Source organism: Nyctereutes procyonoides, unplaced genomic scaffold (assembly GCF_905146905.1).
Source record: "Nyctereutes procyonoides isolate TBG_1078 unplaced genomic scaffold, NYPRO_anot_genome, whole genome shotgun sequence".
In the NCBI taxonomy this organism is placed as follows: domain Eukaryota; kingdom Metazoa; phylum Chordata; class Mammalia; order Carnivora; family Canidae; genus Nyctereutes; species Nyctereutes procyonoides.
Window position 1 is genome coordinate 8,214,631 of NW_026575020.1, and position 16,538 is coordinate 8,231,168.

Sequence of the window (16,538 nt, forward strand, 5' to 3'; positions counted from 1 at the left end):
AGGCCTCGCGTGCAATCAAGGCGGGGGGGGGGGGAGTTTAGACTTTGCCCAGCTAGTGAGGCCTCCAGGGCTTTAAGCAGGGGCCTGTCGCGCTTACACAACCTCTCCCATCTCGGCGTTCCTGGGAGCTCTAGTATCCTCTGCGCGCCCGGGGCGGAGAGCTAATCTGCACGGAGCTGAGTTGCCCCCCACCACCCCCACCCCCACCCCGCGACCCCAGGCGGCGAGGGAGGTCGGGCGGCGGGTTTTCTGCCCATGAGCAGGTGAGCGCGTGCAGGAGCCGCCGCGGGCGAAGACCGGGAAGGCACCGCCGGGGAGGCGGCCCCGCGGCCCCAGGCCCCGCCCCCGGCCCGCCTCCTTGGGGGGAGCCGGCTCGGTCCGCGCCCAGGCGCGCGCCCGCGGCCGGGTTGCAGGGCTGGGCGCGCGCCCCGCGTCCCGGGCAGGAAGATGGTGGCGAGCGCGCGGGTGCAGAAGCTGGTGCGGCGCTACAAGCTGGCGATCGCCACGGCGCTGGCCATCCTGCTGCTGCAGGGCCTGGTGGTGTGGAGCTTCAGCGGCCTGGAGGAGGACGAGCCGGGCGAGGTGCTCCGACGGCCGGGCGGGCGGGCGGGCGGGCAGGCCGGCGCGGGGGCGCGCGGGGTCCTGGTGGGGCTGCGGGCGGCCCCGGCCGGGAAGTGGGGCACCGGCCGCGTGCGTGCCGGCGCGGGCGGCCGCCGGGAGCGGGCATCGGCCCCCTGGCGCCCCTTTCCCAGGAGGGCCCCGGGGACTGCGCGCGGGGGCGGTGCGTGACCCGGAGGCCCGGGCCGCGGCGGACGGGGGCCCGCGCGGGAGGAGCGGGGCTTGGTGGGGTGGTCTCCGGACCGGGGAGCTCTGAAGGTCAGGCGCCGGGAGCAGGACCGGGAGGCGGGGCCGGGCCCGAGCCTGCTCGGAGGTGGGGAGCCCCAGGCCAAACTTTCTGAAGTTGGGAGGGGGCGGGGGTGTGCGCGTCGTGGGCGGAGGAGCGGGGCCGGGGGACCCCGGGCGTCCGCGCCCAGCCGCGCCTGAGCGGCAGCCGCTGCTGGAGAAGTGGAGCCCGGGGCTGGAAGTCAGTCCGGCAACTGAGGGAACAGGGAGTGACCCCAAGGGAGAGAACTGGAGTGTCCCCCGGGCATGGCTTTCTTAGCCTGGGGTCTGAAGAAAGGTGGGGGTCTTCAGGAGGAGATGACTGGGGGAAGTGAGCTGGTGAGTAGCCCCAGGACATCAGGGAACTGAGTGTGGGTGGGCTCTAGCTCTTAGGGAATGGGGATAGCATCAGCTGGGTTAGCAGAGCCTCAGGCCCCAAAGAAGGGACAAACCTGGCCAGCTCAGTACCCAGGTCCCTGCTCTGAGAGTGTCACTCACTCTTGACTGGTTTCAGCTGGAGGCCCAGACACGTCCCCTACCACGGTGGTCCAGAAGGGTCCAGTGGGGTATGTGCCATCCTGGAAGGTCCAGGAGTTAGGCCAAACCCTGGCCCTAAGCTGTGGGCCAGAGGGCAGGGCTTCTGTGCCCATACCCCCACCCCCTTGTTTCTGGTGCCTCTAGGGCGGAGAGTCAGATGTTCTGCTTGCCATGTCCTCTTGGGCCTCTCCACCTGGCAGTGTGAAGGCCAGGGAGCCTCCATGTCCCCTTACCCTTCCTACAGCTGGGCAGTCTGGAAGGCCTGTTGCGGAGACTGGGAGAAGGACTGCCCTTATGGTTTGGGAGAGAACCAAGAGGCTGGGATGGTGCAGGAGCTGTAACAGAGTCATGTGAGACCATAACTCCAAAAGGAGCTGAGTGGGGTCAGGAAAAGCCTGATTCTGTGACACCCGAGCGGAGTGAGCTTGTTCTGTGTGGACCAGTAAGGAGGAGGAGGACGAGAAGTGTTTTTGGGGTCAGTGTAAGAAGACTGTCTGAGCAGCTGAGACATTCTCCGAAGGCAGTTAGTGCTCGGACCCCAGAGTATGTTAGCAGAGGCCGGTGACCACTCTGGTGAGGGCCATGACACAACATCTGAGGCTTCGCAGAAACCAATGGCCCTGAGTCTGTGAGTCTCTGAATGGGCCAAGAGATTGTCCAGGCCTCGAATCCCTGCTGCCCTGCCCACAGCCTGGGGTGGAGAACTGGGGCAGTAGAGTAGTTGGGATCCCACCTCCCCACCTCCTTGTCCAGGTTCCTGGCAGAAGCTGCTAGGGCTGGACTGGACTGGAACGGAAAAGATCCTCAGTGACCTAAAGGTTGTGCAGTCCAGGCAGCCATCAGTGCTTGGACCCATTCAGCAGCCACATCGTCCAAGCTGGGGGTAGCCAGGCATTGTGGAAGGGTGCCTAGGAAAGTGGGCGCCAGCATGCGACCGACCGCCCCACCTCCCCATCCCAGGTCTTCTTCCCACACTGCTGCTAAGTGGCAGTAAGACCACAGGCATGGCATGTCTCCTAACCTCCTTCCGTGTCCTCGGCAGTGTCCCTCCTCAAGAGGGGGTACTGGTAGCACCTCTCTCGCTGGGTGATCATGAAGATCAAGAGAAAATGATGCTCGTGAAGTATTTACAGGAGTTCCTGGTGCTCACTGAGCCACCAGTAAATATTATCTTGGCTGTGCACACTGGGAATAGGGATTCATCCATCCAGTTGGTCAGTCAGTCAACAAATGTTTGTTAACTCACACTTCCTAGCAGGCACTGGGCTAAGACTGGGGATACAGAAATAAACAACGTAGACAAGGAGGCCCAGGCGCTGGAGAGATGGTACACAGGGAGAGCCTGAAAGTGGAAAGGAAACTCAGTATCAAGGGGGTTGGTGGAGCTGGGTGATGGGGGGAGGCTTTGCTGGGAAGCAGCTCATGTGCTGGAGAAGCCAGTCATCCTGGGGACAAGGGGGACAGAGTCTGGGTAGAGGCCCTGCAGAGAATGGGCGTGGCTGGCTGGTGTCTTTGAGGAAGGGGAAGGAGGGTGTGGCATGTTCTCGGGAAGAAGGTTCAACAGCTAGTCTGGGGCACATCCTAGAGACCCCGAGGGAGGGGTTGTAAGTGAAGCAGGAGGGTGGTGGGGCCAGATGTGCATTTCAGATGCACATTCTGCCCATCTGTGCAGGGGCTAGAGTGGAGACTAGGGCTGACCATTAACATCCAAAGAGCCACTTTAGGGTTTTAAAAGCTTTCACAAACATGGTCTCACCACTTACTTTAAACACAGGCTGAGAAGTCTGAAGGTGGTGGGGTGTGGGGTAAGTGATTCTGTGTTCTCTGTCTCTGGGGCTCAGAGAAGGGTACCAAGGAGGACTGCAGAGCTGCAAAGTGGCCAGGACTTTGAATGCCTCCTCAGAGGGCAGAGGAATCCTCGAAGGCCTGAAGGCACCCAGGCCAGAGGTCAGAGGGCCAGTAATCAAAGGGCACCCTGACCTCAGGGCTACTGGGGAAAGTCCCTTTGGGAGCACAAGTATGGGGCCCTGCTGATGCCCATATGATCACTGGTGGGAGGAGGGGGAGGTGGGGGCTGGCCATCTAACAGGGACCACTGCCCCATTGTCACTGCTACCCTCAGGTCCCCCAGCTTTCTTTGGGATTGACCTTCTCAGGATCGGCCTGCTGCAGTGCAGGACACCAAGCGGTCCATCTCCTCCCACATCCTGTCCCCCACCGCAGCCAGCCTGGCCGTGTGCCCCATGCCCTGCCCTCTTGACCAGCTTCCTGTCTTGTTGGTACCAGCTTCCACCCAAGATCCCACAGTTTCTCTGCCATCTCTAGCCACCTAAGCTCGGGAATGTCTTTCCGTGCCCACCATGTAGCCAGGTCAGATGTCACCTGGTTGACGTACACTCAGCCCCATGGAGCTGCAGTCACCCTTCCTGGCTGCCCTCCCCAACGTGCGTGGGGAGATCTTCCTTCTCCCACCCTGCCTTCCCTCTTGCAGTGTCTCCTCAGTTGGCAGTGGACGCCCCTAGCTCTCATCGGGCTCCTCTCGAGAGATCAGAGGGCTGGCTGGGTGCCGTACACAGAGAGCATAGGTGCTTGGGTGGAATAGGGGGTCTGGCCCTAAGGTAGCTGTCAGCCTGACACTCGAGGTGCCTCCTGTGCTCTGACGGGAGCAGGGGGAGGAACAGGGAAAACTCAACCCAATTGAGTCCAAAATGTCTGAGGGTCTTGGCGCCTCTCCTGACCTCCCATTTGACAATGTCCTAATCCTATTCCAGTGATGGTAATAGTGATAATAATAATAATAATAATAATAATAATAATAATAATAATAATAATGGTGTCAGCATCTATGGAATGCTGAGCCTGTACCAAGAGCTTTACTCTCATTCATTCATTCAGCCAATATTTATGGAGTGTCTCCCATTCCCAGACACTCTTCTGGGCTCTTGGAATGCATTAGTGAACAAAACAACACAAGCCCGGTCCTCATGGACATTACGTTCTCGTGAGTGGAGAGACACAGAATAACACAGAAGCAATTAATACCTTCTAGCATGAGAGAAGGAAGTAAGTGCTGTGGGAAAAATGAAGCAGAGGATGAAGGAGAGCTGGAGTTTGCACCCGGTGGATCAGGGTGGGTCTTGGTGGGAAGATGCCATCTGAGCAGAGAATTGAAGGGGGCAAGGCCTGGGTGGTGGGGACCTCTAGGGGAGGGCATTCCAGGCACAGGGGACAGTGCCTGGCAGGTAGTGTGGAGGGACACTGAGAAGGCCGCTGTGGCTGGAGGAGAGTGAGTGTGAGGAGAGGTTAGTAGAAGATGAGATCAGAAAGGGAGGGGTGGCCAGACACAGCTCCCGGAGCCTCTGTAGGCTCTTGGAGGGCCTTTGGGGTTTGCCCTTGGAGGGAAGGCCATGGGTGGTTTGGTGCAGAGGGGCGGTGAGGTGGGGCTTGTGTTAACAGGAACACGGGCTGCTGTGATGGGAATAGACCATCAGGAAGCCGGAGGAGGAGCAGGGGGACCAGGGACGCTGGGCAGGGGTGGTGGTGATGGAGGTCGGGAGAGGTGGTGAGACTCTGGATGTATCATGAAGGTGGCCCCACCAGGGCTTACTGGTGAGGGATCGATGTGAGGTCTGAGGGAAACTAGAGTCAAGATGACTCCCCCCAACGACCTGAAAGAGAGGGTCGCCATTAACAGGTCGGGGAGGAAGTGGAGGAGCTCACTTTTGGACTCGTGGGTTCGAAAGGTCTATCAAGTTCCCAAGGGAGATATTGAAGGGGCAGGCAGGCATTTAAACACCTGAAGGTTCAAGGGAGAAGTCCAGGCCAGGGGGAGAAACCCGAGAGTGGCTGGACTCAGGTCCCCCCGGGAAGCGAGGGTCAGGAAGGGCCCCAGAGGGGCCTTGGGGAGACCAAGGAGAGTGGGCCAAGGCAGCGGGGGAGGCAGCAGAAGCCCCAGGAGGGCAGCTGGGGGTCTAGTGAGGAGGCTGCTATGGACCGGCAGGTCATGCTGTCTGTCGAGAGGCCAGGCCAGAGAAGGCGAGGCCTGTGGTGCGTGGGTGGGGAGGCCCACGGAGGGGTCCCAGGGGATGGTGAGGGCGCGGCAGATGGCCGTCACAGCTCCTTCCAGCACACTAGCTCACTCTCTGTCTCGTTCACGCTCCCACCTCCTTCCCTACCTGCTCAGAGAAGGTCGGCAGCCTGGGGGGGGGAGTCATCTCAGCCAGCAGACAGGAGCCACGTGTCCTCTGGGTGCCAGCTACTCTGCTGGACAGGGGGAGATGGGGCTGGGGTGACGGTCCCTCACCTGGGAGCCCAGCCTGCCGGAGGAATGTTCCCCTCCCGGGCAAATGGGATGGTTCACATTGGGGACTTGGAGCTGGATCTTGGAGGATGGGTGGGATTTGGTCCAAAAAGGAGGGGTGCCGAGAAGGGGGACAGGGAGAGGGGGAATCAGGTGTGCTGGGCCATCTAGGGGAGTACCTGGCTGGAGGAGAGACATAGGAGCCAGGAGGCGGGTGTGGCAGCCGGGATTTCCCTTCTAGGAAGAAGCACCTGGAGGAGCAGTTAGGTAGCAGCCTCCAGCCGCGGGTGCCCTGCGGCCCTGCCTCAGCCTTCCGGCCAGTGCCTGCGTGCGGCAGTGGTTCCCGGCCGTCTGCACCGTTCCCACCAGCTGGCCAAGGCTGTCCCGGGCTGCGGTGTTGTCTGAAGCTCTCCCTTCTGTCCCTTCTAACACCAGGGGCAGGCTGGCTTGGCAGTCTCAGGCTCGGCCTGCGACTCCTGCCCCCCCCCCCCCCCACATCGTCTGTAGGTGTGAACCCGGTGAGAGTCACGCACTCCAACTCCACCTTGGTCTCTGGCTCCCAGAGAAGCCAACCAATCAGGGTCTCAGGCTTCCCCGTGCTCCCCAGCAGGCGAGGCCCCTTGGCTCTCATGGCCTCTGCACTGCCACGTGGAAACGCTGTAGTTGGTAGAATGCTTTCCTCCTGTCTCCTGTTTCCTCCCTGTCCCCACCCGGGGCCTGGCTGGAACTCCTGCGTCCTCTGCAGGGTCTCCATGCCTTTCTTTTGTGACATATGCAGACCTTCACTTTCATATTTGCTGAAAAAAAGAGCAGTGTCTGATTCAAAAGTACAAGGTGGACACAGTGCCCTGTGGCCTGAGCATGTGGGGATGTGGGGCAGTGGGGCCACAGGGCAGATGGCACCTCCTCCCTGGTAAGTCAGGGAGGCCTCCCAGGGGAAGCATTCCTTGTGCAGAGTCCTCCAATGAATGGCACCCCTCGGGGCAGAGGGTGAGGCCTCAGGGTGAGGTCTTGTAGGCCTGAGGCGAGCAGGGGAGCTACAGGGCAGGAGGACAGTGACCGTCCCTGTGACCTGGGTCTGCCTGTCTTCTACAGAAAGGAAGGCAGAGGAAGCCACGGCCCCTGGACCCCGGCGAGGGCTCCAAGGACACGGACAGCTCAGCCGGGCGGCGCGGCAGCGCAGGCAGAAGGCATGGGCGCTGGCGGGGCCGTGCTGAGAGCCCGGGCATGCCCGTGGCCAAGGTGGTCCGGGCTGTCACCAGCCGGCACAGGGCCAGCCGCCGGGTCCCACCGGCCCCGCCCCCGGAGGCCCCCGGCCGCCAGAACCTGAGCGGGGCGGCAGCCGGGGAGGCGCTGGTCGGGGCGGCTGGCTTTCCACCACATGGAGACACGGGGAGTGTGGAGGGCGCCCCTCAGCCCACGGACAATGGCTTCACCCCCAAGTGTGAGATCGTGGGCAAGGACGCGCTGTCCGCACTGGCCCGGGCCAGCTCCAAGCAGTGCCAGCAGGAGATCGCCAACGTGGTGTGCCTGCACCAGGCCGGGAACCTCATGCCCAAGGCTGTGCCCCGGCACTGCCAGCTGGCTGGTAAGAATAAGACAGGCATTCGGCGGAGGGGTGGTAACCTCCGGGGGGTGGCACAGCAGGGATCCTCACTCTCGTTTCTCAGAGGAGGGAAGCTCAGAGGGGCCCACCACCCTAGCTGAGCTGGCGATAAAGTGCACTAAGCGACAGGGGCAGAGCTAGGACCAGGGAGTGTCAGGCTCCAAGTCCAGGGTCCTTCCTTGGAAGGCAGGCAGTCCCTCTTCCCGCCTCCCTGCCACCCTGTGGCCTGGGGAGGGGCCTCACTGATGCCCTGTTCTCTCCTCTCAGGGAAGATGAACCCCGGCATCCAGTGGGACGAGGTCCGGGCCCAGCAGCCCGTGGACGGCCCCCCAGTACGAATCGCCTACATGCTGGTGGTTCATGGCCGTGCCATCCGCCAGCTAAAGCGTCTCCTCAAGGCTGTCTACCATGAGCAGCATTTCTTTTATATCCATGTAGACAAGGTACTGTTGGGGGGACAACACAGGAATCTGAGCGAGTAGCATCGAGACCCAGAAGTCACAGATAGCCAGGCTCTCTGATCTGCTCAGATGACCCACAGATAGGAGAGGAGACCTAGAATGTGGAGAACAGCCAGCACAGGTGACATAGCCCCTTAGGAGCTGGAGCCCTGCCCTGCAGTCTCTCCATTACATGTCACTTGTCCTGGAGATGGGGTGGGGAGGTTGTCATGCTAGTGGGGGGGGGGGCCTGCGGCTGCTGAGTACCCCCACCTACCCCCCGCAGCGCTCCAACTACCTGCACCGCGAGGTGGTGGAGCTGGCCCGGCAATATGATAATGTGCGGGTGACACCCTGGCGCATGGTCACCATCTGGGGTGGGGCCAGCCTGCTGCGGATGTATCTGCGGAGCATGCAGGACCTGCTGGAGGTGCCTGGCTGGGCCTGGGACTTCTTCATCAATCTTAGTGCCACCGACTACCCAACCAGGTAGGGGGCAGTGCTCTGAATCCTCCAGAGCAGAAGGTGGCCTGTGGGGGTCCTGGGCATGGGAGGGGCCTGATTGACTCCTTCCCTTCCCCCAGGCCTCATTCTGCTCCCCGGACCACAGCCCTGTTTTAAGGGGAGGGGCTGGTGAAGGTGATGTCAGGATTGAGAGTGACAAGAGACTAGGAAGTAAGCAGAGGCCTGGACAGACATGGGGCACATGGTCAAAGGGCAAGGGGCGGAGGAGGGCTGTAGGTGCCCACCACCGCAGAGCATCATCTGGGGGCAGGGCATGTGGTCAGGACAGCTGTCCGTGAGGCAGGGAGGGGCAGAGGGCGAAGACAGAGGGGTGCCAGTGGGGAGTGTGCCCTGGGCCTGAGCCAGTCCCCTTAGACACACTGCCCCATCCTCTCCCCAGGACCAACGAGGAGCTGGTGGCTTTCCTGTCTAAGAACCGAGACAAGAACTTCCTCAAGTCACATGGCCGGGACAACTCCAGGTGAGGGGTCAGGGAGCCCCCCCCCCCTTGCCCTGCTTGCAGCCAGGTTGTAGAGCCTACAAACCAAGCCCACCCAGATTGAGGCCTGCTGGTCCCTAGGCACACAAGAGAGCCTGCCCTCTCCCAACCCCCCCCCCATGACCCTTATCATGGCCTGTCTGCCACCTGCAGGTTCATCAAGAAACAGGGTCTGGACCGGCTCTTCCATGAGTGTGACTCACACATGTGGCGCCTGGGTGAGCGGCAGATCCCAGCAGGCATCGTGGTGGACGGCGGCTCCGACTGGTTCGTGCTGACACGCAGCTTTGTGGAGTATGTGGTATACACAGACGACCCGCTCGTGGCTCAGCTGCGCCAGTTCTACACGTACACGCTGCTCCCCGCCGAGGTGGGTAACTCATGTCCCCAGCCGGGCCAGGGAGGCCGTGGGACAGGGTGCCCGTGGCTCACCCTCCACCCCGCCCGCAGTCCTTCTTCCACACGGTGCTGGAGAACAGCCCGGCCTGCGAGAGCCTGGTGGACAACAACCTGCGCGTCACCAACTGGAACCGCAGGCTAGGCTGCAAGTGCCAGTACAAGCACATTGTGGACTGGTGTGGCTGTTCGCCCAACGACTTCAAGCCGCAGGACTTCCTCCGGCTGCAGGTGCTTTCCTAGGACCCCCTGTCCCAGCCCCCGGCCCCATCCTGGCCCCAGCCTCTGTCTGTGAGAAAGGAATCAGGGTGAGCACCTCGGGGAACCTGGGGGGCTGGGGCTCCAGTGGCAGGAGGAAAGGTCCCGGGACCCTGATTGCTAGGTGCCAGGAGGGCCGCCCCCCCCAACCCTAGCTACACCGCCTGAGACCTCCAGACCCCTTCATCCCCATTGCCTCTCCTGCTCCAGCAAGTCTCCAGACCCACCTTCTTCGCCCGGAAGTTTGAGTCGACTGTGAACCAGGAGGTACTGGAAATCCTGGACTTCCACCTGTATGGCAGCTACCCGCCGGGCACGCCAGCCCTCAAGGCCTACTGGGAGAACACCTATGATGCGGCCGATGGCCCTGGTGGGCTCAGTGACGTCATGCTCACCGCTTACACCGCCTTCGCCCGCCTCAGCCTGCGCCATGCTGCCACCGCTATACCCCCACTGGCCACCCCACTCTGCAGGTGAGACCTCCCTTCGACATATCGCAGGCCCTCAGCGTGTGGCACCCCATGGGGAGGCCAGTCAGAAAGAGCCAGGGAGCCCCAGGGAGCCCCCAGTCGGAAGCAGGGGAAAATGCAAATAGAACAAAGCGAGTGAGAGCCAGAGCCAGGCACATAGGTGCCGTGGGTGCGAGATCTGGGGCAAAAGAAGTGCCTAGGGATGGGGGACTCCCCAGAGCCCCCTCCCTGGGACTCCAGGCCAACTCGAGTGTGCTGATGGCATCTCCCTTTCTCCCTGCTGGAACCTTCTTAGGTTTGAGCCCAGGGGCTTGCCGTCCAGCGTGCACCTGTATTTCTATGACGACCATTTCCAGGGCTACCTGGTGACGCAGGCGGTGCAGCCCTCAGCCCAGGGGCCGGCAGAGACGCTTGAGATGTGGCTGATGCCCCAGGGGTCGCTGAAGCTGTTGGGGCGCAGTGACCAGGCCAGCCGGCTCCAGAGTTTGGAGGTGGGACAGGCCCTCCCCTTGCTTTCTCTTGACCCCCAGCAAGACCCAGGGTAGCGGGGAGAGGGGGACAGACACCAAGGGAGGGATAAGGACTGGGTGCACGGGCTCTTCTTTCCCAGCAATGGAGCCAGTGTCTCCCTGGCAGGTGCACGCTGAGGAGGGCCTCCCACCCCAGGGTGCACAGAGGGCATGCAGTGAGCAGGGTAGAGACTGTAGTTGCCCTGCAGTGCAAGCCCAGTCTTCTAAACCATGGTGGCTTTCTTCTAGAGGGACTTGGAGATTCCATTAGGCTTTGGAGTGTCCTTCCTCTGGCTCTTTCTCAGAGGCCATGGCTTCATGTGGGGATGGTCTCCGGGCAAAGCCTCCAACCTCATCTCTGCCTTACTGCCCCTACCACTATGGAACAAGCCAGAACAGGAGTCCAGAACAAATTTCAGAGCTGAGAAAGATATTAGAAAAATCCTAGTCCAAGCTCTTCCTTTTGCAAATGGGGAAACTGAGGCCTAGAAAGATACAGTGACTGGCCCAAGTTCATGCAGAGAGTTAGAGGCAGCAGCAGAGTAGAGAGGACTTGCCCTCCCCTCCACCCGGCTCCTGCCCAGCTGCCTCCCTCCCTACAGGTTGGCACTGAGTGGGACCCCAAAGAGCGTCTCTTCCGGAACTTTGGGGGTTTGCTGGGGCCACTGGATGAGCCTGTAGCCATGCAGCGCTGGGCCCGGGGCCCCAACCTCACAGCTACTGTGGTGTGGATCGACCCCACCTACGTGGTAGCCACGTCTTACGACATTGCGGTAGACGCGGACACCGAGGTCACACAGTACAAGCCCCCACTGAGCCGGCCCCTGCGGCCCGGGGCCTGGACTGTCCGACTGCTTCAATTCTGGGAATCCCTGGGTGAGACCCGCTTCCTCGTGCTGCCGTTGACCTTCAACCGCAAACTACCTCTCAGGGAAGGTAAGGATCTAGGCCCAGAAGCCAGACAGGATACAATTTGTGCTGGTGACCCCAAGAGGCAGACCATCCGAGCTGACCCTCGAGTAGGGGAAGAGGCAAGGTTGGGGCCTGGATGGTCTGTCCCTTAGGATCCCCACACCATGCTAGGGTAGTGAGGCAAGCTTGGTGGCCAGGTGGACTTGGTTTTGGAATATTGCTTTGACACTTTAATTGTGCCTTTATCCTCAGCAGATTACTTGGCCTTCTGATCCGATTGGCCACCCAGTCCATCATGTGGCTGGGTGGGCAGGGTCCCATGGCCCTCCCCACAGGCATAGGCTTCAGGTTCCCTCAAGGAGGGCCTAATACAACTGCCTCCTGGGAGATATTAGGGATGAGTATATGGGTAAAAGTGGCTTGTATACAGTAGGTGCTCAGTAGGGAGGTAGATGTTTTCTTGCTCTGGCTATGTCTTATCACAGAGAAGGTGGGTCAGAGCAAGGGTAACCCAGACAAAGATGGGTTACTGGGGGTGCTGTGGCAGATCCAGAGCAGACGAGCCACACCCCTGTTCTCCCGGGACTCCCAGCCTGATGCAGGAGGTGGGGACAAATGGAGGCCAGCTTTCCAGCAGGCCGGTATTGGAGCTGAGCCCTGATGAGCTGGAATTTTATAGACAGAGAAGGCTATTCTAAGCTGAGGAGACAAACCCCACAGGCATCTGGTGCATGAGGGAAACGGGGCCGAGGGGGTAGGAGATAAGGGTGTGGGAAGGAAGGCCAGCAAAGCTAGGAGGGCCTGAGTGTGGGGCCCCTGATGGCTCCGGGAACCACTGGAAGTGGCTGAGAAGGGGCATAGGGGACAGAGACCAGACCATTATGGGAAAGTTACCTTATCTTCCAAAGTGCCTTGAATCCACTCTTCCGAATCGTCAAGTTGGGAATTCAGAAATTATGGTCTTGATTTTATAAAACTAACAGTTTTACAGGTATAAAAAGTTCTGTGGATTAGCACAAGGTCACAAGTCACTCAGCGAGTTATGACTCTGTGTTCGAGTTGGGACAGAAGCTGGGGTACCCAGACCTGAATGCCAGGGTCTGGCCTTCATGGAATCAGTTAGGCGGGGCTCACTTACTGCCTCTTCTGCACCCCCCAGATGATGCCAGCTGGCTGCACGCCGGGCCACCCCACAACGAGTACATGGAGCAGAGTTTCCAGGGCCTCAGTGGCATCCTGAACCTGCCTCAGCCAGAGCCCGCAGAGGAGGCCGCCCGCCGGCATGCAGAGCTCACAGGCCCGGCACTTGAGGCCTGGACAGATGGGGAGCTGAGTGGCTTCTGGTCTGTGGCCGGACTGTGTGCCATGGGCCCCTCCACCTGCCCCTCCCTGGAGCTCTGCAGACTGACCAGCTGGAGCTCTGTGTTCCCCGACCCCAAATCAGAGCTGGGGCCTGTCAAAGCGGACGGGCGACTCAGGTAGCAGGGCCCCAGCCAACACCTCCGGATGACCCGGGGAATTGCACCTTACAGACAATGGAGGGGTGTTCCCCTCGCAGCAGGCAAGAACCAGAGGCCCAGGCAGTATGTCCCTGCCAGCCATTAAGAACCGAGCAGACGGCAGAGAAGGTGGGCGTGGTACTTATTGCTGATGGTTCTGCTGGGGACCAGAGGGTTGGCAGGAATGTGGGGAGAAGGGCTCCAGCCTCCATGCCCCGCTCCTCCTCACTTTCCTTCTAGATTTCTTGGTTTTTTGGTTTTTTTGTTTTTGTTTTTTGGTTGTTGTTTTTAATGGGTGATAGGGGGAGGAACTGGAAATGAAAACTGTGCAATAGGGCTCAGAGCAGCCCCAGGAAGTGGGCCATGGCTCTGGGGAGCAGGGGCCTGAGGAGCCCATCTGCTGTTGCTCTGGAGGAGGCTGAGCTGGCCTCAATCTCCAGGGCCTCGTCCCCCCCCCAACCCCACCCCGCCTGGGCCTGTGGTGCTCACGGCTGAAGCTCTCCAGGGGTACAAGTGCCATGCCAGGCTCTGAGGCCCGGAGAACAGGTGATTTGGGGGAGCGCTGCAGAGCTGGACTCTAGCGAGACAGCCTCTCCTCTTATAGCCAGGGGACTGTAAAAGAAGGGGTGGGGCTGGCTCAAGGGCTTTCCGGCATGTCCTGCCCCTTGGTAGGCAAGGCAGGGCATCAGGGCCTGCTGAGACCAACGCAGAGTCTCCCAGGTACCCAGAACTGCAAGCAGGGCCTGGGCTCCCGCCCTGGAGGGGCGAGCCCTCATGAGCAGTGTGGGAAGAGGACTCTGTCGGGGCTCTCAGAAGAACCTAGAGCAGCATTGTGCCTGAAGCTCAGAGTGAGGTCTGAAATATGCAACAGAAGAAATATATCTCTATCTCTCTAAGTCGAGCCTCTGTGTCTTTTCCTCCTGAGTGTTGGGAAGCTGTCACTGTCTGGCCTTCTCCTGAACCTCTTCACTGGTATGTGTTGGTAGCCATGAGAAAGTGGAGGTTTCACTCCCCTAGAGTGGGAACGGTTTAGAATCCAAGAACTAAGAGGGATGCAAGAACCCATCTAAAACAGCTCCCTCTTTTTTCTGAGGGCTAAACAGGCCCAGAGAGGCTTGGACACTTGCTCATTGCCACCCAGTAGACCAGTGCAAAAGCCAATTCAGTTCTCAAGGGTCTTGACCCAGCAGCTCCACAGGAGGTCAGCTTGTTTGCCTTTGGCATCACCAGGAGCCCATCCCATGAGCCCTCCTCACTCTCCTGCCCAGCTCTGACTTATGGTGCATCCTCCAGGATGGAGGCAGCCCCAGCCATGGGCTGATCATTACTGTTGGAGCTTTAGGGACAAGAGAGGTCCCTGGCCACCATCCTAAGCCCTGGGAGGGCCATGCTGGAAAGGTTTGTCTAGCCTCCCTCCTCTGCCAAGCCCTTTCTCCCTCCAGGTCTCCTGCCATTGTCAGCAGGGGCTCTGCATCAGCCCTTCACACTTTACTGAATGTGGAAGCGAGGGTTCCTCCGATCTTTAAAATCCTCCCATCAGGAGTGCCAGTGGGTTAAGCAGCTGCTTAGGTCATGGCATCAGGTCATGATCTCAGAGTCCTGAGATTGAGCCCTGCATGGGGCTCCTGCTCAGCGGGGAGCCTGCTTCTCTCTCTCTCTCTCTCTCAAATAAATAAAATCTTAAAAAAAAAATGCACAGCCGGTCATGCCTCTTGCTCAGCTCAGCTTGGGGGAACAAAGAGTTTCATTCCGGCCTAGACTGCCACATGTCTAGTTTTCCTAGTGGCCAGGAGAGGGCGCCCCTGACCGCCAGGAAGGGCGGTGGGGTTGTCTGCTCAGCCAGTGCGGATCTCGTTGAATCCTCACAACCCTGTGAGGCTAGCACTTTTATTATCTGCATCTGGCACATCAGGAAGCTGAAATGATGAGCCCGAAGTCACAGCTCTCAGGCGGTGGCAGCAGGCTCCCGACGGAGGCAGGAGGCCTGTGTACCACTCACATCACCCCTTGCCCTCCTTAGGGCAGGTCGCCAGGAAAGAGCTGACAGCAAGACCTCCTAGGAAACAGTGCTTGGTTAGGCACTAGGATGACATTTTTCTGGCTATTTTCGTGAACTTCTGAAACTCCCTTCTGAGTCTCTAGAATTTTTTTTTTTTAACATCAACTCTTAGGTCGATAAAAAGATACTAACCAGGTATGTTATGCCCAGGTAGTAATGGTCAGATCATTGGCTGGCTGAGGACTCCCCACCCAGTTGGCAGGGTTCACCTGGGCTGTTTGTTGGGTTAGCACAACAGTTTCCAGAGGCTTTGTTTTTTAAATTTTTATTTTTTTATTTTTTTTTTATTTATGATAGTCACACACACAGAGAGAGAGAGGCAGAGACACAGGCAGAGGGAGAAGCAGGCTCCATGCACCGGGACCCCGACGTGGGATTCGATCCCGGGTCTCCAGGATCGCGCCCTGGGCCAAAGGCAGGCGCCAAACCGCTGAGCCACCCAGGGATCCCTTTGTTTTTGACCTCGATGGGGCATGCGCTGTTTCAGCCCCTGCCACGTTCACCCCATCACAGCAGGCCCTGGTTACTTATTACTCATGACTGTCCTTTGCCGTGAATGTCCCGTGTTTGCACATTTAGCCCAGTGGTGGGGCATCCTGACTGAGGGTTCTGAGTTCATTGGTGTGGGGTGGGAACGCAGTGAAGGTATGGTTTCAAAACTCCCCAGGAGATTCTAATTTGCAGGGCAGCTTCACCTGCACTGCTCTAGCCTCCTGAGTTGGAACCCGGCCCAGGCTCCAGGCTCTAGAACCCCTGGTCGGTTCAGAAGGCAGGTTTGGCTGTGGAGGCCCTCCTCTCTCAGCCTCTCCCTTGTGCAAGCCACTGAGGCAAGAGCAAGTGCAGCTTCTCTGTTGCTGTGTTCCCCACCCCCATCTTTCTAGAAGGTTAGCTCAGCCTGGAGGCTTGGGCTCTTTGAGCCTTCTCTGAAATCCTCCCCTGGCTGGGCCACTGGGGTCAAGATCAGGGTTCAGGGCAGGTGGGATTTGGGATGGGGGTGGGGGTGGCTGGGGCAGGCTGGACCCCCTGGGCTGCAAAATTCCTTTGGAGGAAGGAGGAGGGCCTGGGCAGAGAGGCTTTTGTTATTTTGTGTCCCCCCTTCCCCCACTGCCCCTGTGCCTGAATTCCAGGGCAACCTTGGACCCCTCAGTTCCCTTAGAGAGGGGAGCCAAGAGCAGAAGAGAGCCAATTGGCATCCTGAGCCCAGTTATCTGGGCCACTGGGAAGTGTCGAGGCAGAGTCGCTGGGAGGTTATCTGGAACGGAGAAGTACAGAGGTCGGTGTGAGTTGGAGCTCCCCTGGCTGGTATACCAGAAGCTGAGTCTATTCCTGCCAGCCTCTAATGAAAGTTGTAGAGGGATCTTCATGGCTGCCAGGCCCGCAGAGGGGAATGCCCTCTGTGGGACATGAGATCACGGCACCGCCTTGGCAGGATGAGCAGAGGCAGAGGCTGACAACCTGGAGACCTGCTCAAAGATGCTCTGGCTCTGAATGCAGTTGCTCCTCTGGGCCAGAGTTCCTGGTTGGGGGGTGGCCCTGCTGGCTGTCTTCAAGGTGGCTAGAGGCTGATGCCCCTTCTTGCCACCCCTCTGCCACTGCTGTTCTGCATGCACAGATCATACACAATAGCCTCCTAGCCATAGTTGTGCCCACCAAGGAGTACCTACTGC

At 59.7% G+C, this 16,538-nt stretch overlaps 1 protein-coding gene across 1 annotated transcript; it reads left to right on the forward strand.

Annotated features, from left to right (window-relative positions):
• The first annotated feature begins 408 nt into the window (after positions 1 to 408).
• On the forward strand, positions 409 to 13,708 carry XYLT2 (xylosyltransferase 2). The gene is made up of 11 exons (XM_055334489.1): positions 409 to 582; positions 6,815 to 7,307; positions 7,593 to 7,768; positions 8,052 to 8,254; positions 8,670 to 8,750; positions 8,922 to 9,138; positions 9,219 to 9,395; positions 9,633 to 9,895; positions 10,188 to 10,383; positions 11,004 to 11,337; positions 12,473 to 13,708. Exons 1-11 carry the CDS (start codon positions 448 to 450, stop codon positions 12,793 to 12,795), a joined length of 2,598 nt encoding a protein of 865 aa, XP_055190464.1. The 5' UTR covers positions 409 to 447; the 3' UTR covers positions 12,796 to 13,708.
• The last annotated feature ends 2,830 nt before the right edge of the window (positions 13,709 to 16,538 follow it).

Coding starts and splice junctions, on each gene's coding strand:
- XYLT2 (XM_055334489.1), top strand. CDS start 448: ATGGTGGCGAGCGCGCGGGTGCAGAAGCTGGTGCGGCGCTACAAGCTG. Junction 8,751..8,921: donor CATGGCCGGGACAACTCCAG/GTGAGGGGTCAG, acceptor TGCCACCTGCAG/GTTCATCAAGAAACAGGGTC. Junction 9,396..9,632: donor AGGACTTCCTCCGGCTGCAG/GTGCTTTCCTAG, acceptor CTCCTGCTCCAG/CAAGTCTCCAGACCCACCTT.